Source organism: Astatotilapia calliptera, chromosome 3 (assembly GCF_900246225.1).
Source record: "Astatotilapia calliptera chromosome 3, fAstCal1.2, whole genome shotgun sequence".
Taxonomy (NCBI): Eukaryota; Metazoa; Chordata; class Actinopteri; order Cichliformes; family Cichlidae; genus Astatotilapia; species Astatotilapia calliptera.
The window spans coordinates 47629716-47656514 of record NC_039304.1 but is presented as its reverse complement, the minus strand read 5'-3'; the positions used below and the strand labels follow the sequence as shown (position 1 = coordinate 47656514).

At 40.5% G+C, this 26799-nt stretch overlaps 3 protein-coding genes across 3 annotated transcripts; 1 reads left to right on the top strand and 2 right to left on the bottom strand.

Annotated features, from left to right (window-relative positions):
• The first annotated feature begins 301 nt into the window (after nt 1-301).
• On the top strand, nt 302-18143 carry LOC113010720 (uncharacterized). The gene is made up of 5 exons (XM_026149928.1): nt 302-1887; nt 10862-10993; nt 16329-16688; nt 16927-17219; nt 17738-18143. Exons 2-4 carry the CDS (start codon nt 10915-10917, stop codon nt 17184-17186), a joined length of 699 nt encoding a protein of 232 aa, XP_026005713.1. The 5' UTR covers nt 302-1887; nt 10862-10914; the 3' UTR covers nt 17187-17219; nt 17738-18143.
• A 2383-nt stretch (nt 18144-20526) lies between these two features.
• LOC113015169 (Fc receptor-like B) lies at nt 20527-21652 on the bottom strand. The gene is made up of 5 exons (XM_026157110.1): nt 21649-21652; nt 21270-21533; nt 20945-21190; nt 20689-20862; nt 20527-20594 (listed from the first exon to the last, which is right to left on the bottom strand). The coding sequence occupies exons 1-5, from the start codon at nt 21650-21652 to the stop codon at nt 20527-20529; spliced, it is 756 nt and encodes a 251-aa protein (XP_026012895.1).
• Nucleotides 21653-22513: 861 nt separating this feature from the next.
• On the bottom strand, nt 22514-25643 carry LOC113015165 (Fc receptor-like B). Its single transcript, XM_026157098.1, has 5 exons — nt 25613-25643; nt 24905-24940; nt 23775-24038; nt 23457-23695; nt 22514-22522 (listed from the first exon to the last, which is right to left on the bottom strand). Exons 1-5 carry the CDS (start codon nt 25641-25643, stop codon nt 22514-22516), a joined length of 579 nt encoding a protein of 192 aa, XP_026012883.1.
• Nucleotides 25644-26799: the final 1156 nt, after the last annotated feature.

The following is a 26799-nucleotide window of genomic DNA, read 5'->3' as shown; positions in this document are numbered from 1 at the left end:
GTTAAGCACTGATTCACCAAAACTGTGTTATTAATCCAGGTTATGAATTTTGATGAGGTTTAGTTACAAGGAATTAAAATACAGGTATTTTACTGTGATCAATTTTAAACCCATTAAATGTAACTGTATTTTTAAAAAAAGTGTAAAAAGCCAGAATAGATGCAACACAGCTGTATTATAGTGGTTAAAGTTGGATGGCACAAGCCCAAAATAGATCCAACCTGGCTAAAGCTATAATGTGTAAAGACATTTGTAATGTCTCATTTTACAGTATGAGAGCATCTTTTCAGCATGTTGTAACAGCCACTATGGTGTGGTGTCCCTTTAAGACACCCAAGTCGAGGGTTGATGGTGTCATCAGTGTGTGCCACTGGTCTCTCTGCTCTCTCTCTCTGTGATTGTGCGGACATGTGCTTGCACGCTAGTACATGAGGAGGGACGGATTTTATGTTTTACCTCTCCAGACACCTTTGTTTGTAACGTTATGGGTTGTACGAACACTGTGCGCTATGTTTGTTAAGCTGCAGCCGTTCAACCGGGCTTATATGGTTGATGAAGAGAAGGTATATTAAAGAACACACTGTGGAATCCCCAACGCCAGCGTGAGTGTGTATTCTTTTGGCTACCCTGCTAGGTGTTTTGCCGCCTCCTCTCAACCACTAAACGCAACCCGACGTTACAAAATGGCGCCCGAACATCATCTCTTGGACCTCAGTATGCAGTATCTTCGAGCAGTTGATGATTGGTACATAAAAAGGTACGACGCGGCAAAGTGGCTGTCCGCCATGTTTCGCGGGAACGGACCAGGCTGGCCTGGACGAGGACGTCGGGAGGATCAAAGGGTCGCGGCGGTGCATTTCCATGGCAGCGGCTGGAGCTGCCCCAGCATGGTTTGTGGACTGTGGCGCCGTTCTCTGTTTGGCCTCTTCGTCGTGGCTCCATTGGATGCGCGTGGACCTGCGTTTCCTGGGCGTGGGTTCGATGCAGCTTTGCCATAGTTCCTGAATTTGAATTTTTTTTTCTTATGTATTTCGTGTTGGTTACTGTTGTAACATGACTGTTGTTTGGGTTTTCTACAGTACTTTCTGGTACTGTTTTCACATATTATGCTGTCTGTTGCAAGTTTGTGAAGTAGAAGAAACGCAATGAAAGAAAAAGGGAATTTCATTCTGCAATTGTCCTGGCTATCCTAAGTTTATTTTATTTCTATAACATTTATTTAAATGGACATTCACCATGTGGGACACTGTCATGTATGCCAGTTTGTCAATATTGCACTGTACATTTCCCTGTTTTGGTTTTAACTTCTTATCCTGCTGACCATGTATGGAGGCTGGTTAAGTCTGGACTGTACCAATGCTGTACAGGTGTGTAACAATTCCTCCACGACCTGCTTACTACCTAAAGTAGCTATGTGTGGTGAAAGGGGGTAGCGGGAGGAGGGTCGCCTGGGTCCGGCTGAGGGCAGCCTTTGTTTAACCCGGGGGGAATATGTAACAGCCACTATGGTGTGGTGTCCCTTTAAGACACCCAAGTCGAGGGTTGATGGTGTCATCAGTGTGTGCCACTGGTCTCTCTGCTCTCTCTCTCTGTGATTGTGCGGACATGTGCTTGCACGCTAGTACATGAGGAGGGACGGATTTTATGTTTTACCTCTCCAGACACCTTTGTTTGTAACGTTATGGGTTGTACGAACACTGTGCGCTATGTTTGTTAAGCTGCAGCCGTTCAACCGGGCTTATATGGTTGATGAAGAGAAGGTATATTAAAGAACACACTGTGGAATCCCCAACGCCAGCGTGAGTGTGTATTCTTTTGGCTACCCTGCTAGGTGTTTTGCCGCCTCCTCTCAACCACTAAACGCAACCCGACGTTACAATGTAATCGGTAAGAAAGTTTCAGTCCTTTTCAAAAACACAGTCTACTCACTCATCAGAAGTTCATCTTTCAGTCTCAGCACTTACCAAAGTACCTGATAGCTCTGATTAAATCCAGTCCCAGTGGTATACTCATCCAGCCCTCTCCTCTCCTTCCTCTTCTGAGCACTTTCTTTTTTACTTTGGTTACTAAGCCTCAACTAAAAGGTCGCTGCCCTGACAAACTCCTCTATAAGACGCTCGCAGGAGACAAACGGGTGCATAGTTGATGCCAACTGGTTCTCCATTTTACACATATGACATGAAGCAAGGTCTGGAAATTACTGTAATATATTTCCCAGCAAGGCTTTTCAACAACGGTATCTATTTTAATCAGTGTAGGTCAAATGAAATATGCAGTGTATTGTAGGCATGATGTCTCCCTAATAGTCATTGTGACTGGGATACTCTTGAATCGTGAATCATTTTGCTGTGCTGTTGAATATTACGCCTGTGGATCAGAGTAAGTTAATTATTCTTTTTTTCCTCCTTCACTCACAGTCTAATTGTATTGTTGTCAAACGGTAAAGTTGGTGGTTTGTGTGTTTGCCATCACATGCTCTGTAGTCGGTTTCTCCCTCAGTGTCATAGTCATAACAAACTATCATATATTTGAAGATATATTATATTCATTATACAGTTTGGAATTTTATTGACTTACAGTCTAATTATGTGGCTGGAGGAGTCATGAGGATTATTGTGTGCTTTTTAGTCCATTTCCAAATAAAAAGCTCTCCCTTTTGACTCAGAAGATAAACTAAATACACAGAGGTTCTGACTGTTATCAGTCATTTATTGATTTATAGAAGAGAAAATCATAACTGTAGCTAATAATGAAACAAAAAATGCATGTTTGCTCTGAAGGGGAATTCAGGTCTCATTTGGCCAGATTCCTGAAAGACAGCAGAGGAAACAAAGTGAAGGACTGGAGTGAAGTTTTTTGTAGTTTGAAGTGAATTCAGCTACATCTCCCACACCACATTCTAAATCAGAACATCTTTTAACCGTCTTTTTTTGTCTATATCTTTTTCATTCTGATTAGTCGTCGTCCCTGATTCAGACTCTTACATTTACAAAATGAGTGAGAGAGCTGCTTTGGACTTTAAAAGGCTTTTTCCAACCAGCCTGAGTGTACAGCTTCATCTTTCACACTTGGAAGTTTTACAGATGTTTTACACAGTTAGACAGAATACAAAAGACGCTTATCGTGTTGACCTCAGAAAATGTTGTATTGTGAGAACTTGAATTTGATACTTTTCATACATGGGTAACGCAGAGATGGTTGCAAAAGTTCTATTCAGCAAAGTGACCACACTGCTTTTATTACAATATGAGAGCAATACGCTTTGCCAGGTGATGAACTCCATGACCGTGTGATGGAAATGTATTTTATTTTATTTTTTGTATTGGTGATATGTTTTTATTACAGTTTTTTCTGAATGCTTAAACCCTAACTGTGATTCCTGTAGCACAATCTCTAAAACTATTCAGACTTATAGCAAAACCACTCACTGAGTTTGCAAAACTAAAAGCACAAAAACTGCTTTGCACTCAGTTTGCAATTTTGTAACACACACTTTGCAAGACTGTAGGCACAATTCACTGCACAACACTCAATTACCAAATTTCCAACACACTCCTAGCAAAAGTATACACATGTATGGCTATCATTAACACTAATTTGCCAACTGTCTGGCACACTTTCACATGTGAAAACTTTTTTAGATAATTAGTTCACTTTGCAATCAGCCTAAGCACTATAATACAGGTAAGCTGTGTGTGCGGAGTACAATGGAGGGAGCAGAAAGAGTGAGAAGTAGAGGAGGCCGAGGAAGAGGACGTGGAGGTGAAGAAGTAGGATGAAGAGGACGACAAGGACAAGGAGGAGCAAGAGGAAGACGAGGAGGGGGGAGAGGAAGGGTAGGAAGAGTAAGAAATAGAATTGCTGATGACATCAGAGCTACAATAGTGGACCATGTAATCAACCGTGGAATGACCCTGAGGGTAGCTGGCCAACGGGTCCAGCCTAACTCGAGCCGCTACACTGTAGCAAGCATCATAAGGACATCTTGAAATGAGAATCGGTGAGTATAGTCACTTCGCACAAAGATTTGTAGCACTGCCATATGCCAACGAGAAACACACCAATACCATTGATGTAAAAATACTGAAATTGTTACTTTACAGAATTGCTAGATGACCAGATGCTGGGGGCAGAGGAAGCATGTTCACTGCAGACCAAGTAACCCATATAGTCATTATGGCGATTGCAAATAATCCTATACTTGGAAATAAACACTTGTGTTTGTTTTGATGTGTTTGAATAAACACCAGTACTTGAAGTTTGGATCCCTCTATGCTTATGGATCTATGACAGCAGTATGAGCTCAAACTGACATAGCCTACCTTGTGCACAGAGAAAGCAAAAGCCAGATGTGTTTTGTATTCATACCATCAGTGTGCAGTTGGCGCATTGTGTGCTTAGTAGATGATGGCTTGTGTGTACTGTTTGATACGGAAACACCATTTTTACGAAGGTGTGAAGAGTTAATCCAGCTGTGTTTGCTTTTGCAAGAGAACTACAATGTTTTGATGATTGGGTGACGGGTTTTCTTATTTGTGTGAAGAGTTTTGCAAAATTAGCCAATAGTTGCAAAAAAAGGGCTTAAGCAATCAGAAAAAACTGTAATATCAGCTTAGGCATCCACAGGTAATGATGCCCTTTGTTTCATGTCTTTAGGGATGGAAAAAGACATGACGTGTTATATGTGTCACCCCCCTCCCACACACACACACACACACACACACACACACACACACACACACACACACACACACACACACACCACCCTCCGTCTGGAGGGGTCAAATGTGTAAACAACAGCTGTGGAATGTGTATCTGCCAGCTCTGACTAAAAGGCTTAAAGACTACCCTATGATTTGTCCTGTCTCGAACCAGAGTGTTTTCTTTGTAAGAAAAAGGTGGCTGGGAAGGCTTTGGGAGGAAGACATTTGTCAGCTGGATGAATTTACTAATTTACTTCACCTCAGGGTTTTTTTTTTAAATTTTATTTATTTTTTCTTAACTGTGCCTATGTACTGGAGTGCCTAGGGGGGCAGTAGCTTAGAGCCTAAACATCCTGTAAAACAGAATATAAAGAATCTTCTTAGTTGGACTGAGTCACCAGTTATTCCTGCACTAGAAGTCTGTGCTCTCTGTCTAAGAGTATTTTAGTTTACTCACACATGTGTTTGAAGCTTTACAATTAAATAAAAACGAAAAAATTGGACTTTGATTGCAGGTTTATTTTAAGATTTTAGCAGGTGACAAGAGAGCAGCTCAGACAACAGAACAATTCATAAAAAAAAGAAATGGTATAAATCACTTCATTTGAGATGACGGTTGCTGGGCACTGGTTAATCCTCTGGTGTAATTTGCACAAAAATCTGTAAACTCCAGCTTTTCTTCCTGTTATTCCTGCTTCATGGCGACTCATAGAAAAACCCTAAATCCATAGCCGGCTCTGCGCTGGGCAAGAGGGGAAAACAAACTTTTAGAAGTCGAGAAAGAAAAAAATAGATTACTAAAAACTGCACATGGACAAAATGTACTGCAATCCACTGGAAAAGGCCCAAATGAGATGGTTTCATTTTTTCATTTCATTTTTCATCTCTTGTTCGCTCTTTCCCTCTGTACTCTCTTTGTGCGCAGGCTCACACAGCACACACTGCTGGTAACTTTGAGCCTGTCTGATGAATAGAGCCAACTCGAGGACGCGTGTCCGTCAGACCCGAGGCTTTCAACTCTCAACTCAGATTCCTCGTTTCATATATTGATGTATTCACAGTGATTATTCACTTTTAAATACGGCTTTCAGCAGCTCACAAAGGGAAAGTTAATAGTGTGTGACGCATCCTTTTTTTCAAGCTTTTAAATAGTGTGGTGTTGTGCCGTCTGCCTTGTGTCCAAAAAATGATGTGGGCTTTATAGTTTATTGGGAAATTGGGAAACTTTCTGTTGGAAACCAAAAGTAGTCTTGTTGTCCATCCCACTTTGGATGGAGCAGCTCTCATTTTTAGAAATATGGACAAATTTATTAAACCCCCCAAAATATGACTATCCAGAGTTGGGACCAGGAAGCAGCGTTGCAGTCTCACACGCCTCTCTGCAGCTTCTCACGTCCTGTTATCCCCCCAAAACCCATCTCCATTGAGAATGTGTCAGCTCCAAAACCGACAAAAAACTAACTAACAATCAACAAAAAAGACTTACACATAAAAAAAAATCACAAAGAAAGAACAATACAACATCCACATCTGAACCAAAGAGTAAAAACAGTGAGATGTAGTTATTATGTTATTAAACATTAGGTCTCTCCCTTCCAAGTCTCTGTTAGTACATGACTTAATAATTGATCAACAACTTCCTTGTACCAAGACAGAGCAGAAGCTACCTGAATGCTGCTCCAAGTGAGGTTGATTATCTTGTTAATAATTTTACATTTTCAGTACATATGTAATGTATGAATTAGTTAGAAACATCAGCTTTTAAATAAGAGATATGTAAGACATTATGAATGTGCATGTTGCATGGCAGCTTCACGCAAAATGCTACAGGACTGATTAGGGCATAGGTTTTAAGGGTTAAATACAATTGTGAGGTTTTGTGCCTAATGGAACATACTTGATGGTGAGCCATACTTTCTGTTGTGGTCGGTACTGGGGTTCAGGAGTTAAGCTGGGCAGAACCCCCCCTCCTGAACTCAGAAAGCACCAATTATGCAGAAAAAATCTTTGCTTACCTTATTTTTGCAGCTGCTTAGTGCTTTCTGGGTTTCATAGATTGGCAATCCCCACAGGCCCCCGGTTGTCGCCTCAGACTCCTTGTCCCTTCGTCCAGTCGCCAATTGTTGAGTTGCAAATTTTGAAGTCAATATGATAACCTTATCCCACCAACGCTGTGGAGGTCCAGCTTTTCAGATCTAATTAGAATCAAATCACTCAAAAAGATCCTCTGGAAAAGTGAACAATGTTTAGAACTGAGTCTATTAAACAATGTCATATGAATAGCAGAAAAGTACATTTACAGCAGAAATAAGACAAAGAAAGAAAGCAAAACGAACAAAAGTGAAGCAACCTTGGGGTGTAGAGCCTTAAAGCACAAACAGGAAAAAACACACAAAAGACTGACAGGAATGAAGCAGCAGTCCGGGGCATATCGACCCTTCTCTTAAATAGTATCAGCGACCTCTCCTCCTGCCACTGGGTACTCTTTCATGCTTTGTTCTTTCTTTTCATCTTCCACTTCCGATACATACAACCCTACACCATAACGTCTTGCAAATCAGTCTTTCATCCATCATTTAATTGTGTCCTTTTGTCGTTTTGATGGCCAAACTGAGTCCGAAAGTTTGCAAAAAGGCAGTTGATTCGACAATCTTGTTGGGTGTGCATGCCAGATGTAAACTGTTATTTATGCTTAGTAAGAGTTTTTTTTTTGCCTTCTGGCATTTGAGGCGAGAAACAGAATCCCAGACACCTGCCCTGCGAAGGCCAGGTGTTTTTGCTGTACAGCCATTGAAAGGGCCGTACACGTCACGTGAAGCGGTACAGCTAAATACAGCTAAATGCTGAGAAGGGGTCCTATGCACATATTTTAGCAGTACCAGCTGAATTAACCCGATGTTGGACTAGTCACCGTTGGCCATAATACTATCAAATGTTAATTACTGACCCTATCGTTACATTTTCAACCAGCATGTGTTCATACAACAAGTGACACAAACTTTTTCATTAATATAATGGTAGATATTTTTGACCTAAATATATGGGTCATGTGATTTGAACATGCAGGTTAAACGCTTAACACAATGACCTCACTATTTAAGACACTTCATTTTTTTATGTGAGTAATTATGATTGCACGTGTATACAGGTATATATGTCATAATAAAATCCACAACAAAGTGAGCTGTCTTAGAAAAATGATCCACAATGGTTAATATCACAGTGTCACCTGCCAAGGGGGGAAGACCAGTGATGAAATCCAAAGCTATATGGGACCGAGGTTGCCAGGGAGTTGGTAGCAGTCGGAATAGTCCTCCAGGCCGAGAAGTAACAGATTGATTCTAGTCATATACTTGACAGGCTGACACATATCAAGTGCGTCTTTAATGAGCTTAGGCCACCAGAACAATCAATAAAAAAATTCTTTACCAGGATGGCAGGCGAATTTGGCTGTATGTCCCCAATTTGGGACTGAACTGAAGAAGGTACAAACAAAGAGTTAGGGTTAGGTTTGTCTCGCTGCACATTGCAGACCAGTGACTCAATCTCCCAGGTCAGCGAACCAATGGATGCAGGAGGGCAGCAGAATAGTGGTTTTCTCCACTGTGGTGTAATAGCTATACCTCTGAATAGGTGGGACAAAGCATTGGATTTCATGTTCCGAGAGCTGGGTCTGTAAGTGATTAAAAAGTTTACCGTAACCATGCAAAGACGAGAGCCCACCTGGCTTGTCTTGAGTTCAGCTGTTTGGCCACTTTGAGATATGTGATATTCTTGATGTCGGTAAAAGTCAGCAAACCAATAGAAGTGTTGAAACTGCTTCTGAGTAGTTGGCATGGGCCAGTCAATTACCATTTGGATTTTGTCTGGGTCTGTTGTGATCTGCCTCTTCTCTGTGATGTAGCTGAAGAAGGAAATAGAATGACAGTGAAACTCCTATTCTCCCCTTTAACAGCTTACACTCCAGCAGTTGTTGGAACAACACACAGACGTCAGATATGTGTTTTAAAAGAGATTAAAATCAGAATGCCATTCAAGTATATGAAAAAACTCCTGTTGAGGTAGTACCGTCGAATGTCATTTACCAAGGCTTGGAAGACAGCAGAATGACACAGATGAGTGTTAAATGGGGTTTTCCATTCATCTCTATCCTTTTTACACACTAGACGATATGTGCTGCTAAAGTCCAGCTTTGTAAAAATGGTGGCTGTCTGCAAAAGCTCAGAGTCAGAGGAGAGGAGATCCAAAAGATACTTATTCTCTACAGTAATGCAATGCAAACAACAATAGTCTCTGGAGAAAAAAGATAAGACCTCATGATCCTGCACTAAGAAAAACCCTGCAGCTGATGCCAGCAAGCAAAGGAGTCAGCTTCATGCTCACGTTTTGATGAGCTGTACAACCTGCTGGTGGGGAGTGGAGCAGTAGGAAAAAAGTTGATCACGCAGTCATACAGCCGGTAAGGAGGAAGAGACGAGACAAAATTCTTATGAAAAACCTCTGACAAGTAATGGTAGACAGATCAGGTGGTTTGAGTGGTTTTTCTTTTGGAGGCATGGTTCCAGGAGGAAAAGAAGATCTGCTGTTTTTGACTTCGGGCTCATTCAGGGTAACTCCTCTGGAACTGGAAGAGGCTTGGTGCGATGTAATATATCTACATATATTTTATTCACTTACTCACTGACAGAAAAAACACCATAATTTCAATAAAAATAGGTACAAAAGCTAAATGTACCTATTTAACAACCTCCACCTATCCAGGCCCGAACACACCAGACACACACCCCTCTACATTCAATACACACTCCCATACATGAACATAGAGCAAGCATAGGCTTTCAATTGCTGACATGAGAAAGGAAAGCAAAAGTAAACATTCACGTACAGCATTCAGATTGTACATGTGATACGTGCGACCTGTGAACACTGTGGTGGCTGCATGTTCAGGCATATACCATATTTGGGCAAAGGCAGCTTTCCCATTATGACGGACCTTTAAGCATTACCAGATGTGCAGTTGCCCCATATAAACAAGCAGGACAAAGCCCTTTGTTCAGCATGCGACATCTGAACAAACAGCCTATGCCCACGTGCATCAGACAGGTCAAACTGACTGAGAAAAAGTGAGTTTGGAGACCAAGACATTGATTTCTCTCTATATTAGAGTGGATGCTCATATGCTGGACTACCACTCAAAAAAGAACTACAAATCCCAGGGATCCATGTATGCGTGTGTGAATGTTGCTGTGTCTGAACCGTGATGCACTCATACCTAATTAAGATTAAAAATCCTTGTCTTTTACTCATCACTTCTGCAATGATTTATTTGCTTCATCTTATTTTTATCAATGGAATGGGTGTTGTTGATTTACTGTTTAATGCTGTTTCTGCCTTGTTTTCTGCAGATTTAAAAAGAGCAGCAAAGCTTCTGTTCATTCCTCTGAGGCTCATATGATTTTCTTCATGTCATTAAAATGTTCAGAGTCATAGAATAAATGTTAGAAATGTTGCATCTGATAGGTAGCAAGTTTCACTACATCCCACCCTGATTAAATAAAACTGTTTAGCACGAAGGCCTCTGTAGAAACCTTCTCAGTACCAGAAATACCAGGAAGGAAGAAAATACCAGGGTAATGAGTTACTGAGGCAGTTAAACTGAGAAGCATCAGTTTACCACTAGCTCTTGAAATTTTAAGAAATAATATTAATTATGGAATAAATGCTCACACAGTAATGCAGTATTTCAGATATTTCTATGCAAATGTGTATTTTTCTAATCAGAGAAGTTAGGTGAGCTTTGTTGTTTAACAGCCATATCGTCATTATATGTCAAGCAAATTTAGGAAATATTGATTTTCTGTCCTTTTTAAAATAGTTTTTTTTAAAACATCCATCTATCCACACTTTCATCAATCCATCTTCCTGTAACAGCTGTTAATGTGTGATTAAAGAGGTTTAGTATGGTGAAATAAATAATAATAATTAAGTGACAATCTATCAGTAACGTTCTTTTTTTAAATGGATTGTTATTTTTATGTGTTTATTTTAAAGAGGGGGAGGAGATAGAAACAAAACCTGAGCTTGAAAAAGTCAACTATCAGTAACCACCAAAGTCATTATCAAAACCACTACTCTGATTTTATGTTTTCTAAATATAGCGGCTCGGAGGAGCTTCTGCTTGTAAAGAGTAGAGCTGGAGCTGAGAGGGAGGATGACCACTGCTGGGACTGCATCACTCTGCTGCAGGACTCTCCTCTGCATGTGTCTCCTCGTGGTTTGTGCCGCCGAAGGTGAGCTCAGAATTTACACACACGGAGTAAATGCATGGCCATTTGTTTTTTCTTTCTGTGGGTTGGTCAAAAGCACTATTTTTGACTTACCCGCTATCATATGTACTAACTCGTGTGCTGGAAGACAAAATTACAGTTTTCCTCTTTGAAAAGGGAGAAAAAGCTCTTCTTTGGGGGCTATTGGGTTTGGAGATTCCAACATTCACACAGAAGTTTGAATCCTAAACGTGGCACTTTCTTTTGCTTCATTTATATTATTTTTACATGTTATAATACCTCATGAACTTAAAATTTGTGATTAATTATCATTAAAAAAGTGTCTTGGTTGCAGTTTAACAAAAACTGTGAAAGCAAATAGTTAAAACTAAGAGAAATGATCAGAGTATAACAGCTCAGAAACGATGTGGGCTTCATAGATAATTGGCAAACCTTCTGGAGGAAACCTGGTCTTGTTAGGAGAGACGGCATCCATTACACTTTGGATGGAGCAGCTCTCATTTCTAGAAATATGGACAAATTTATTAAACCCCCAAAATATGACTATCCAGAGTTGGGACCAGGAAGCAGAGTTGCAGTTTTACACGCCTCTCTGCAGCTTCTCTCCTCCTGCTACCCCCCCAAAAACCCATCTCCATAGAGACTGTGTCAGCTTCCAAACAGACAAAAAACAAACTAAAAACCAGCAACAAACAACTTAAACATAAACAATTACAAAGAAAGAACAATACAGTATCCACATCTGAACCAAAGAGTAAAACAGTGAAATGTGGATTATTAAATATTAGGTCTCTCTCCTCCAAGTCTCTGTTAGTACATGACTTAATAATTGATCAACAAATTGATTTCCTTTGCCTTACAGAAACCTGGTTGCAGCAGGATGATTATGTTAGTTTAAATGAATCAACACCCCCGAGTCATTCTAACTACCAGAAACCTCGAAGCACAGGCCGAGGGGGCGGTGTGGCAGCAATTTTTCACACCAGCCTATTAATTAATGAAAGACCAAGACAGACTTTTAATTCATTTGAAAGCCTGATGCTTAACATTGTCCACCCCAGCTGTGAAACTCAGAAACCAGTCTTACTTGTTATCATCTATCGTCCACCTGGGCCTTACAGAGTTTCTGTCTGATTTCTCAGACTTTATATCTAATTTAGTTCTGAGCTCAGATAAAATAATTATTGTGGGTGATTTTAACATCCATGTAGATGCTAAAAATGACAGCCTCAACATGGCATTTAATCTGTTATTAGACTCAATTGGTTTCTCTCAAAATGTAAAAGAACCCACTTTAATCACACTCTAGATCTTGTTTTAACATATGGCATAGAAACTGAACATTTAACAGTGTTTCCTGAAAACCCTCTCCTGTCTGATCATTTCCTGATAACATTTACATTTACAATAATTGATTACACAGCAGTGGAGAGTAGACTTTATCAAAGTAGATGTCTTTCTGAAAGCGCTGTAACTAAGTTTAAGAATATAATCCACCCACTGTTATCATCTCCAATGCCCTGTACCAACACAGAGCAGAGCAGCTATCTGAACGCTACCCCAACAGAGGTCGATTATCTTGTTAATAATTTCACCTCCTCACTTCGTACGACTCTGGATACTGTAGCTCCTGTGAAAACTAAGGTCTCTAATCAGAAGTACCTGACTCCGTGGTATAATTCTCAAACACGTAGCCTAAAGCAGATGACTCGTAAGCTGGAGAGGAAATGGCGTGTCACAAATCTAGAGGATCATCATTTAGCCTGGAGAAATAGTTTGCTGCTTTATAAGAAAGCCCTCCGCAAAGCCAGAACATCTTACTATTTATCACTGATTGAAGAAAATAAGAACAACCCCAGGTTTCTCTTCAGCACTGTAGCCAGGCTGACAAAAAGTCAGAGCTCTTTTGAGCCAACCATCCCTTTAACGTTAACTAGTAATGACTTCATGAACTTCTTCACAAATAAAATTTTTATCATTAGAGAAAAAAATACCAATAATCATCCCACAGATGTAATATTATCTACAGCTACTCTTAGTACCATCGATGTTAAGTTAGACTATTTTTCTCCAGTTGATCTTTCTGAGTTAACTTCAATAATTACTTCCTCCAAACCATCAACGTGTCTTTTAGACCCCATTCCTACAAAACTGCTCAAAGAAGTCCTGCCATTAATTAATGCTTCGATCTTAAATATGATCAACCTATCTCTAATAATCGGCTATGTACCACAGGCCTTCAAGCTGGCTGTAGTTAAACCTTTACTCAAAAAGAATCTCTAGACCCAGCAGTCTTAGCTAATTATAGGCCAATCTCCAACTTTCCTTTCATATCAAAAATCCTTGAAAGAGTAGTTGTCAAACAGCCAACAGATCATCTGCAGAGGAATGGTTTATTTGAAGAGTTTCAGTCAGGTTTCAGAGCTCATCACAGCACAGAAACAGCTTTAGTGAAGGTTACAAATGATCTTCTTATGGCCTCTGACAGTGGACTCATCTCTGTGCTTGTCCTGCTACACCTCAGTGTAGCGTTCGATGTTGTTGACCATAATATCCTATTAGAGCGATTAGAACACTCTGTAGGTATTACAGGTACTGCACTGCAGTGGTTTGTATCATATCTATCTAATAGACTCCAATTTGTGCATGTAAATGGAGAGTCCTCTTCACACACTGAGGTTAATTATGGAGTTCCACAGGGTTCAGTGCTAGGACCAATTCTGTTTACATTATACATGCTTCCCTTAGGCAGCATCATTAGAAGACATAGCATAAATTTTCACTGCTATGCAGATGACACCCAGCTCTATCTGTCCATGAAGCCAGATAACACACACCAATTAGTTAAACTGCAGGACTGTCTTAAAGACATAAAGACCTGGATGACCGCTAACTTTCTGCTTCTGAATTCAGATAAAACTGAGGTTATTGTACTCGGCCCTGAAAATCTTAGAAATATGGTATCTAACCAGATTCTTACTCTGGATGGCATTACCTTGGCCTAACGCTGTGAGGAACCTTGGAGTCATCTTTGACCGGGACATGTCCTTCAACGCACATATTAAACAAATATGTAAGGCTGCTTTCTTCCATTTGCGCAACATCTCTAAAAATAGAAATATCCTGTCTCAGAGTGACGCTGAAAAACTAGTTCATGCATTTATTACTTCCAGGCTTGACTACTGTAATTCATTATTATCAGGATGTCCAAAAAACCTGCTGAAAAGCCTTCAGCTGATCCAAAATGCTGCAGCAAGAGTCCTGACAGGGACTAGAAAGAGAGAGCATATTTCTCCTGTTTTGGCTTCCCTTCATTGGCTTCCTGTTAAGTCCAGAATCAAATTCAAAATCCTGCTCCTCACATACAAGGTCTTAAATAATCAGGCCCCATCTTATCTTAATGACCTTGTAGTACCATATCACCCTATTAGAGCACTTCACTCTCGCTCTGCAGGCCTACTTGTTGTTCCTAGAGTATTTAAAAGTAGAATGGGAGGGAGAGCCTTCAGTTTTCAGGCACCTCTTCTGTGGAACCAGCTTCCAGTTTGGATTTGGGAGACAGACACTATCTCTACTTTTAAGATTAGGCTTAAAACTTTCCTTTTTGCTAAAGCATATAGTTAGGACTGGACCAGGTGACCCTGAATCCTCCCTTAGTTATGCTGCAATAGACAATGGCTGCCGGGGATTCCCATGATGCATTGAGTTTTTCCTTTCCAGTCACCTTTCTCACTCACTATGTGTTAATAGACCTCTCTGCATTGAATCATATCTGTTATTAACCTCTGTCTCTCTTCCACAGCATGTCTTTTATCCTGTCTTCCTTCTCTCACCCCAACCGGTCGCAGCAGATGGCCCCGCCCCTCCCTGAGCCTGGTTCTGCCGGAGGTTTCTTCCTGTTAAAAGGGAGTTTTTCCTTCCCACTGTCGCCAAAGTGCTTGCTCATAGGGGGTCATATGATTGTTGGATTTTTCTCTGTATCTATGAAGCGCCTTGAGGCGACTTTTGTTGTGATTTGGCGCTATATAAATAAAATTGAATTGAATTGAATAATAACCTCTAATACTTAAAGTACACTGTAATAAATAACTGCTAAACGTTGAGGTGTTGCTTTTTCTGGTAGTGAGTTAGGTCCAGATTCGAGTCTGTTTTTGTAAAATTGATCTTGCAAAGTCCATCCGCCATCATGGAGTATCCGTAGCACAGATGCCAGGAAACACCAGCAGGCATGTGCACAACGGGATCGCACAACTTGAAGGCTACCAGCCAATTGAGGGAGACCATGGAATAAAAAAACGTTAAGATTATTTAAAATGTCCTATATTATATGGCTATTCTGCCCTCCCCGTACCTTAATGTAGATGCCTGGTTTAGCAGATAGGCAGTTCCTCAAATGGAGAGGCAAAAGCTTTCAGTTGTCATTGCAGGGTTTATTTGTCTCCCTAATGAAAGCACTGTAAAACTACAAACATAATGTGGTGGCGTGAATGCGGGATAACCGATCCCGAGTGTTCCCTAGCTACCAAAGCCCACAGACTCGTTATTAACAGCAGACGTGAGACATGGATGTTACAAATCAAAATTTATTAGGAAGAACTACTAACTTTTTTTCCCTCTTCCTTTCTCCCTTTTCTTTTCCTCATTCAAGTCTGTCCCGTATCTAGCAAGTGAAAATAAAAAATAAGATAAACAATAAAAGGTGAATCAAATAGACCATTACGGCAAGGCTGGGATGGTCTATTTGGTAAAGTAAATCCGTTGGGCATCTTTCTTCGCCTTTAGACAATAATTCTGATGGCAAAAGAGCCAAACGGGACAGGCAAAAAAAGAAAAAAAAAATGAAGAACTAAAAGCAGGGTTGAGACGGCAAGACCGTTAATTAAAACACTTTATGAACAACAGTTGATTAAAATGACCTGACTCACTACCACAGTGCTACCCTAGAACAATCACAGCTTGGTAAAAATAACTAAACAAAATAGTGGAGACTGGCCACTTGAGGAGGCAACCTACAGAGAGGAGTGCCACCAATTACTCACCCGTGTAGTTCCACTGCATGAACGTCATGCTTTGCTTCTTCTAGGCGTTAAATGGATAAGCATGTGTAAGTTTAACTGCCAGCAGGTGGTGCTAATCTATTCAAATCCAACAAATCACTATGAAGTACAATCCAGACTCCTGCTATACCAGGTTGGAAATTTCAGCACTGAGTGCCTAGTGTACCGTGTCTGCTTTTTCACAGTCTCTTTTTGTAGCTCATCATGACGGTTCTGTGCAAATGACACATTTAATGTTGACCTTTTTAACTCTCTGCTGCATATCGGCTCTTCTCTTTCAGTCAAAATAACCATCACAGTGGGACAGACTGTCATTCTGCCGTGTCAAACTCCTATCAACAAAAGCGATCCCATGATAGTTTTAGAGTGGAGCAGACCTGAGCTTGGGACAGAATATGTCCTCTTTTACCGAGACAAGAACTTTGATTTGGACAACCAACATCCATCTTTTAAGAATCGAGTGGATCTACAAGACAGACAGATGAAGGACGGAGATGTCTCTCTGATCCTGAAGGATGTGATGATTAACGACACTGGAACATACGAGTGTCGTGTCGTCCAGGGAAGAACAAATCGCAGGAAGAGATCTAATCTGGATGGTGACCCCATCAGCGTCATCTACCTTCATGTTGATCCTCCAGGTGAGTGAGTAGAGTTGAGTGTGTGTGTGATCAGAGGTGAAGCTGCTTCCTGGTTGTTGATGTTTGTTTCTAAAGATGTTGTTGATGAGACTTTGTAGAAAGCAGCTGGTCTGAGTGATGTGATCAGAGTGCAGTAGATAATGTCTGACAGCAGTTTGAAGAGGAAATGGATTCTGTTCTGTTCTTCACTCATCACCTACCTGACAGCTGACACCTCACACCTGTTTCTCACCTGCAGGTCAGACAGGAGGAGACACAGAGGATGGATCTGTTGGACTGATAGTTAGTCTGAGTGTTTTTATTGTGCTTGTTGCTGCTGTTGTTGGTTTTGTGATCTACAAAAAACACAAACAGAGTCAGGATTCAGAGCATCCAGAGCTTTCTCAAATTTCTAAGAGCTTTTTCCAGATGAAGTCTCCTCCTGCTGAGCAGAGAAGGATGACCTGCGGACAGATAGATAACCTGACTACAAGTGGCATTCAGCAACACTCACTTTGACACTTGAGGAATGACTTCATCAGCCTCAGGAAACAACTGGACTCCATTCAGTGAGGAACCAGAAATCCACCTTAATTGTGTTGTTGTTGTTTTTTGTTTGTTTGTTTGTTTGTTTGTTTGGGGGGGGGGTATATTTTTTATTTTCTGAGGGCGATGGTACATATTTGGGATGAAATTCAACCATTTGTGAAACAGAAAATAATGAGAACATCAGTTGAATAATCAGAACATGGAACAGTTGTCCAACAATCAAGTTTTTTGTCTGCACTAGTGTACACATGACGCACAGAGAGTGTGTGAGAGCGTGAGGGTCAGCACTCTCATTCTCGTCAGATGAGAATTCCTTAAAATCAGGGTCCTCCTCAACACAATCCTCTCTCTCTGACACTTTCTCCTCAATGTCACTTTCACTGTCAAAGAGTTGTGCCAAAACCTCAGTGACAGTGAAGCTTTTCCCAGAGGGCGTTTTTTTGCTTTCTTTACAGGTTTCTTTTACTTTTCTGTTTGTTTGTAAAGACATGGATGCTTGCTGGAGGGCGCCAGCATACCTGGTAAGGTTCCCTGTTATATGTGTGAGTGCAAACACTAAGATTTGAGTATAAAGTCCCATTTAAGTTGCAGTAAGAATTGCAATGCGACATCATGGGTGAGTAACTGGTAGCACTCTATGGGCACTCCTCCCTGTAGATTGCCTCCCCAAGTGGCCTGTCTTCAACCACATTAGCCATTTTGTTCAGATGCATTTTACATTAGTAAAACAGTAAAAATTAAAATACATTTAAAATTAATTCAAATAAAATGTCCTGCTACTTAATTTGCTGTTTTCTATGCTTGCTCTCCGTATTGTTTTCAGTTATTTTATTTAATAGACTTATTTGAATTGACTCACCACACCTCTGCCTTGTCAATAATGAGCATGTGTGCTTTTGCAACTATACAACTTTTTGCACTGGATAATGTAATATTTTTTGGGGTGGAACCGCCCCCTCCCAGGTGGCATTGCCCATTTAGTTGTCTTCTAAGTTTCCTAAGTTCATTCATTAGAGTTAGAATTTAAATTTGAATAATTTTTGTATTTTTTTTAAATTTTTTCCTTATGTACTAATCTTATAATAATATAGCACAACGTATAGTTGCTATTCAAATGCTTAGAATTTTTCTTCAAGGAGCAACTTTTTACTTTGAGTACGTTTCAGAGCCTTCACTTTTTCTTGAGTAAAAGAAGTTGCTTCACTTCTTCAACCTTTACTAGAGTGGGGTAGTTTCTCTTCATCAAACCCAGGTGTAGGCACCATATGAGTTGTTCCTTTTTGACTAAGTGACTTGGTTTAAATGGACTCACTGTATTGGTGCACGGGTGTGGGGCGTGTCTCGTGGGTGTGGTAGATGATAAATGTGGTTGCACTCACCTGTTCACAGTACCTGATGTTGATGAGCAGAAAGGTAGGGTGAGCATGAGGCAAAACTTTCTGTTGACCGCAGCTTGAGCGCAGCTTGAATGATTTTGATGTATTTTGACTGTAACTTGATGGTTTTTGTATATTTATGCACTAACTGATACCATAGGCCAAATTGTAAGTTGGCATAGTAGTTAGTGCAGTTATTGGTGAGTTGCAGTTATTTGTTTGTGCAGTCTGTGCATTTGTTTAATAGTTAATCCCATGTGCTGATTTATATATTGGACATTTGCATGTGGAAATAAAGAAGCAAATGGTACAGAAGTGTATTTTATACGTTTATTGTTGCGCGTCATCTGTGTCCTCATGTTTAGCCGCGGCCATAGGTTGGAAGAGCCGCAACACCAGGTTTAATGAAAATGTTACTTACTTAAAGGTTACTTAAATACTTACACACCACATTCTGAAATCTACTGCACCAAATTCATATTTTCAAAATAGTCAAAATGTGTGTTTTACCCTTGATTAATCCTTTTTGTACTGACTAGAATTTCCAAGGTGGGTTCTCAGTCACCTTTGTGGAAATGTTCTCAGCATTAATCTTATATATGAGGGACAGCCTGATTTTAAGAAAGGGAAAGTAAAAACCCAATTCTTATGTTTGTTTTCACTCCTTCAGGTAACAGAGTGCAATAAAGTTTAATTTTCAGTGTCACATGCAACTGCCTTCCACTAGCGCTTTAATGTAAACAGACGGGGCTCTGAGGCATTTCCTCTCAGGTTTCACTTTCTTGGGCTCATTCTATATCAATCCATGCTTTACAGCATTCAGGGAACAGAACACAATATTTGTCTAAATATATCTAGGAGTTGTGCTCAATAGAAGCTTTTCATACAGTTACAGCTGGATATTACATGCTATACACATACAGCTACTGCAGACTGTTAAAACATCCTTTGTATAAAATGGATCAAATGCAGCAGCAAAATTAGTGCTGCAGATAAATGTTTCCGCAGCTACGGCATTTTTCTTCATTTTTCCGCGTTTTTATTTATTTTTTTTGCTGTGAGAGAATCAAACATTGATGCAGACATGATGATTACAGAGATTTTATCAGCTGGTTAATGTCAGAATCAGTGAAAAAACAAAAGAAACAAACAAAAAAAAACCAAATGTTGAGTTTATCAAAATAAAAGTACAGTTTTATTACAAATGTCAATACTGATGCTAAAGTTAAGACAGCAAAAAGTAAGTTGAGGAGAACTCTCATTAAAGGTGAAGGATGTTTTCTTGTTACGGAGTCAAACTTAAAAAAAAAAAAAGTACCTGTTCAATCATTTTAGATTTTATCATGTGTGAAACCCCCACAGCTTCACTTTCAGCTGACTCTTTTTCACCAGAAACAGGAAACTCAAGAACATGCGAGGTGTTCGCTTTTATTAACCACAGGCTAAAAAAAAGACGATCCTGCTCGCGAACAACAACACCCACCATTACCTGTCATCCACAAACACAGTCCAGCTGTGGTGTTATCTTTTATTGCCTGAAATAATAAAAAATAACTGATTCATATGGGCGAGAGATGGTCTGTACTAAGGATCACAACTAGACTGTTTCTGTTTTTTAAAGAATTAATTCTAAACTTTACTGTCTGTGATATGAAAAAAGAAGTGTTTATATGCTGTTCCAAACAAACCAAACCTGATATTTAATTAGAGTCCCATTCTGCATTTACATTTTATTGAATAAGAGAAACCATGAATGTTAGCAGTACAAAAGTGCAGAGTAATGAAACACACACACAGTTGGCAAATGTAAAATAGAAAGCATTTTTTGGATTACTTCAGCTTTATATTAAAGCAGTGACTTCATGCATTGTTCAGTCACAGCGAACTAATAACAGCTGTCTGACTGATGGAACAGGAACTGTCTGTCATGGCTGTCAACCCTTAGCCAGTCTCTGCTCATCAAGGGTTTGTTGTGCTGCTGTCATGAAGATGAGATTATTTACTGTCAGATGAAGCAATCATAATTTTTTTTGTAATGGAGTCAAAAAGAAAGACGCTTAATAGGTAATTGGGGAGGGTTAGCATCAGAATGTTACCTGTGCCTCTGCTTCTGTATGAAGACACCATGAGGAGAGTGGAGATGAAGTACAGGCAGAACATCACCGGATAAAAGAGCTGCAGGAATGCAACCCGGAGAGAGGTGGAGATAAGGGGAGGAGCTGAGGAGGTGGGCAGGATTTGAGAGTTGGTGGGCATGGCTGTAGCTTGACCTGCAGAGAGAATTCCAACTGCTCAGGTGAACATGTGGATGGAAATAAGAATATAAGGCGAAATCAGAGTGAAGCTCCTCACCTGTGACAGTGATCCAGCTGGATGGAGACTCTCCATGACCGCTGATGTCACACTTGTAGAGGCCTTCATCAGACCTGGAAACATGCTGGATGGTCATGTGACCTGTAGGCTGCTTCCTGATGAGGGAGCCATCTTTATAGAAAGCAGCTGGGAGGTTGGAGGGAGTGGTCTTTGTTTTACAGAGCAGAGTGACGTCATCTCCCTCCATCACAGGGAGGACAGGACTCTGCAGGATCACTGATCCACCTCAACACAGAGACAAACTACAGCATTTCATCCATTTACACACAGCTTCATCAACACTAACTCCACACACTCAGCTTACCAGTGACTGTCAGGTTAACCATGTTACTGATGGGACCCTCTCTGGACTCACACCAGTAAACTCCACTGTCCCACGTGGTGCTGTAGCTGATACTACAGGAAGAATTAGTCAATATTCCCCACCCAGAACCGCACTCTGTCATTTGTTTTCTGCTTGTGTTTCTCTTTACAGTCCATCCAGCAGAGCTGTCGTCCTCCTCACAGCTCAGCAACATAAAGTCTCCTTTAAAGAACTGAGAGCTGCTGGGACTCACAGTCAGACGAGCTGTGAAGAGAATGTATTTTTATGATTTAGTCACTTTTAAGAGCTATGAGGAAAAACTGCCAGGGGAAGGTTTTGATTTTTGCCTAGGGCAGAAATGGTGATCCTGACTACAAGCCCATCGAGTTCAGCCAGCGATTGGAAAAATGGTGGTAAACTGGTTGGTGTAAACTACAGACTCCTATTTCCACCCTAATAACCGTAATAACTAGCCAAAACCCTGATCTGGTCTTCTGGTCTAAGTCCTGTCAGTTTGTCATCATCATTTTTAAAATGAACAGCCCTGTGCTGAAACACCTGCAGCTGAAGTGTTTTCTTTCTATCAGAAACAGGATGCTGGACGACTGCAGAGATGTTAGCTTCAGTTAACCACAGACCACAAACACACAGTCCAGCTCACAGTGAACAACAGTAAGTACAGTGTGAGACTTTAGTCAAAGGAGCTTGCAAAGAAAAGTGTCTGGACTTCTTTAAGTTGCTTGCCCAGGATGTCAGTGGGCCATCCTGGGCCATCTGACCTCAGGAATTTGCATGATAAATTCAAATTCTGTCCCACCTTATTTTGCATGATAAGGTGGGACAGATTTCACAATGAGCCGAAACTCTGGCTGATTGGGACCCACACCCATTTTCACACCTTGGCTCAGGCAATTAGAGGATCATCAGGGGGTCCTTTTGTCCCTCTTAGGGGGGACACTCCCACTAGGTTTAAATCTGGGACTCTCCACCATTTGACCGTCTTCAAGTAACTTAAAGAAGTCCAGACACTTTTCTTTGCAAACTCCTTTGACTACGACGACCTGGATGACTGAGAACCTTCACAGACAGTGTGAGACTTTACAGACAGACGGTTATATTTGACAAAACTGATCAAATTTTACATAAAGAAATAAAATTCATTTATAATCTATAAACATAAACGATTTATTGTGAAAGCATCAAATCATAAAAATCTTTATTTTACTGTTCAACAATCCACAATTTTACACAAACTGAAATAAAAAAATACATGATCACACATAATCCAGAATGTCCTCTTAACCCAACACATCATAATGACAGGCAAGTGTTCATGAACCTATATCTGATTTTATTTTCATATTAAACTAACTTTTAGATTTAAATCTGAGGAGGAAAATGTTTGCTTACACACATTGTTACATGTTTGCAGTTCCCTGACTATCTTCACTCCTACTTTCAAAACATTATCTCAGATTGTAAGGCTGCATTAAAGCCTTTCTAAAAGCAAATCTAACCACTCGGTGTCCTGCCTGGCAACGCCTCTAAACAGATATTTGGGAAGTTTTATTGAAATCTACGGCAAATAGATAGAAAATGTCATTTAAGCTGTGAAGTCTGCACATGAAAGAATGTGTGTGTAAAATCAAAAGATAAAATCTGCGTAAAAATTTGTTATGATGAAAAAAAGAGCCCACTACCTTGGATTTCTCTGGTTGGCTCTTGTTGATTTTTTGATATGTTGATTATACTGCACATGATGTCAGTGATGACTTCATCTTCTCCAGCTTTGTCTTGTTCTGCTAAGATGATCCATTAGATTAACTATCTAAACAGAGATTACATGTTAGAACGTTTGACTGTGATCATAGTGAATGTGAAATTTATTCTACTGAACAAACTCAGACATGAAAGATCAGGAAGTCTGAGTCTCACCTTCAGGTTTCCTGTGAACACATCGCCTCATCAGCAGAACCAGTAACACCAGTAGAACCCCAACACACACTGATCCAACACATGACAACACAGAGAGAGCAGGAGGAGAGAGTGATCGAGGAGGTGTGGATGTAGGTGGAGGTGTGGTGGTGTGTTTGTCTAAAATAAAGCAAACACAGTCATGAAGTTGTCGTCACATTGTGAATGTTGAAAGCTGCAGAAACACAGACAGGTGAGTGTGTCACCTGTGACAGTGATCCAGCTGGATGGAGACTCTCCATGACCGCTGATGTCACACTTGTAGAGGCCTTCATCAGACCTGGAAACATGCTGGATGGTCATGTGACCTGTAGGCTGCTTCCTGATGAGGGAGCCATCTTTATAGAAAGCAGCTGGGAGGTTGGAGGGAGTGGTCTTTGTTTTACAGAGCAGAGTGACGTCATCTCCCTCCATCACAGGGAGGACAGGACTCTGCAGGATCACTGATCCACCTCAACACAGAGACAAACTACAGCATTTCATCCATTTACACACAGCTTCATCAACACTAACTCCACACACTCAGCTTACCAGTGACTGTCAGGTTAACCATGTTACTGATGGGACCCTCTCTGGACTCACACCAGTAAACTCCACTGTCCCACGTGGTGCTGTAGCTGATACTACAGGAAGAATTAGTCAATATTCCCCACCCAGAACCGCACTCTGTCATTTGTTTTCTGCTTGTGTTTCTCTTTACAGTCCATCCAGCAGAGCTGTCGTCCTCCTCACAGCTCAGCAACATAAAGTCTCCTTTAAAGAACTGAGAGCTGCTGGGACTCACAGTCAGACGAGCTGTGAAGAGAATGTATTTTTATGATTTAGTCACTTTTAAGAGCTATGAGGAAAAACTGCCAGGGGAAGGTTTTGATTTTTGCCTAGGGCAGAAATGGTGATCCTGACTACAAGCCCATCGAGTTCAGCCAGCGATTGGAAAAATGGTGGTAAACTGGTTGGTGTAAACTACAGACTCCTATTTCCACCCTAATAACCGTAATAACTAGCCAAAACCCTGATCTGGTCTTCTGGTCTAAGTCCTGTCAGTTTGTCATCATCACTAAGCTGATAGTCCTGTGGGAGAAATGGTAAATGGCCTGTATTTGTATAGCGCTTTTACTAGTCCCACCTAGGGACCCCAAAGAGCTTTACACACCCAGTCATCCAGCCATTCACACACTGGTGGAGGCAGCTACAGTTGTAGACGCAGCTGCCCTGGGGCAGACTGACAGAAGCGAGGCTGCCATATCGCGCCATCGGCCCTTCTGGCCAACACCAGTAGGCGGTAGGTGAAATGTCTTGCCCAAGGACAGAGACTGTCCGAGCCGGGGCTCGAACCGGCAACCTTCCAGTTACAAGGCGAACTCTCAACTTTTGAGCCACGATCGCCCCACATAAGGATATCGATGAGCCATATGAAAGAAATTTAAAAAAACCTAATGATGCACAACTATTTATAAAAATGGCTTTAAGTTTATTAAAAGTTATTGCATTTTTTAATAAAGCTGGAACTCTGCACTTTATATTTTTTGATTAAACCTTCAGCAGCTCCAGGGTTAAATTGATGTAATAATTATATAATTTTACATGAAGGCATGGATCCAGAACCAGAGGACTTACAGTTCATTTTCAGGTTTAAACTGTGACAGAAGAAGGTTACTGACCTTGGTTTGTTGTGCAGCTCAGCAGTGAGATCAGAACTAAAGAGAAATGACACTCAGATCAGTACAAAGTTTAAGATTTAACAAAACAGCAGAGAAAATGCTAAACAATGAATTTGGGAAATGCATGCATGATTGGTTTGGTTGAATTATGCACTGATAAGACAGACAAAGATTGGAAGCAGTTTTCTCTTTTATCGCTTACACTGGAGCATGTCTGCTGGACATTAGGGCCTGAAACATGATTGCACCCATGCTAGTCTAAGTATTTCTATTTTTTTGCACTTTTCTGTTTCGGCTCCACCACAATCTGTATTAAAATATGGTACTGTTACTATTGTAATCTCCATCTATAACACCAAATTGATACACAAATGAATGAATGAACTATTCGCAGGATACTGAGTCCAAAGTTTTTATTCACCAGTTTCTTTTAAAAAAAAGTCCTTAAAGATCTTGTGCATCCTCATTTCATGTCACATATCTGTGTGAGAGTTACAAGTGAATCTAGAAATAATTTTTTCTGCCCTGCATGCATTTCTAATCAAATATTCAGATTTCTTGTCGACCGTCTTCCTTCTTCTTTAGGGTTAGAGTGTCTCCCCCTCTGAAAAACCCAGACTGGATGTTTGTGACATAGAAAGACCTAACAAGAAACTAGAAGAAATAGAGGGTCTCTAGTTTTTTCAGATATGTAATCATTGTACTTACAGAGCAGCCACAGCAGAGATGTTTGCTTCATCCTAACTCTCGGAGGATTTCAGATCAACACTTTGACCAGCTCACAGTTACATCAGTTCAAACCCTCCTCCTCTTTTTCCTCTGTGACAGGATGCCACTGTTGTGGTTATCATCAAAGGGAAACTTTTTTTTTCTCCTTTTTCACTTTGATTGCAACAAAGCACTGAAAATAATTTTTTAAAACAACTATAATCATGGAGGATCATCAGTACTTCACTGGCAAAAACCTGTGACAATCTCAGAATTAAGGAATCAAAGAAACTTGTGGATATTTGAAACTTTGCTTGTGGTGATCATGCTTCAGGTCAATGGAAACGAGTTATTTTTTTCCTGTACCTGACTGTGGTTTAGCTGAGGGGAAGTGAGCTGCAGGTAGTCTGCGTAAGTGAAAGATTTTCAGTTTAACTGCTATTTTAAGACTGTAGTTGTTATTTTTCTGCATGGAGAGGGGCTTTCTGTTACTGAAAGTCAACAACGTTTTTTTTTATTAAACAGACAACCACAAATAAAACAGAGTTAAACCTTTGGATAATATTGTCATGTGACTAGTTTTTTGTTTCTTTTTAAGTCCTTTGAGATCGGTTGGTATCCCGGGGGGTGAAATGTTTGCAGTTCAATGGCAGCATAAGTTTGAATGATCAGGCTCTATCATCGCACTATCATCATGTGAATGTGATCAGTTTTTGCTGCGGGTAATCATATAGGTTGTTACGAGTTCAAAATATTGGGGATGGAGACAAGAGAAAAACCACAATAACAACACTGGTCCGGTCGGGTTGAGTCAAACGATGATTTTTAATGATCACACACGTGGGAGATGGACACTGATGCAGACAGTCTCAGATCTCAAAATGGTGGAGCATTGCTCAAACTTTTATAGCCTCTGGTGCCTCCACCTTATCATAAAAAGCCTAAACATTCACATGCTTTCTCTCACACAGTGCCTAAGCTACAACCTTGGCTCCCTGTTTATCTGCTCCTGCTGAGATGGGGCAGAAAACTCCAGCATATTCTGTTCTCTTCTAATCAGACAAATAAGACAATAACCTTCTGCGAACAGTATTTCTTATAACTCAGCAGTATAATGCATCATAAAACAATATCATTCATTCACAACAAGTCAGCAGTTTAATGTAATGCAAATCAGTTTAACAGCT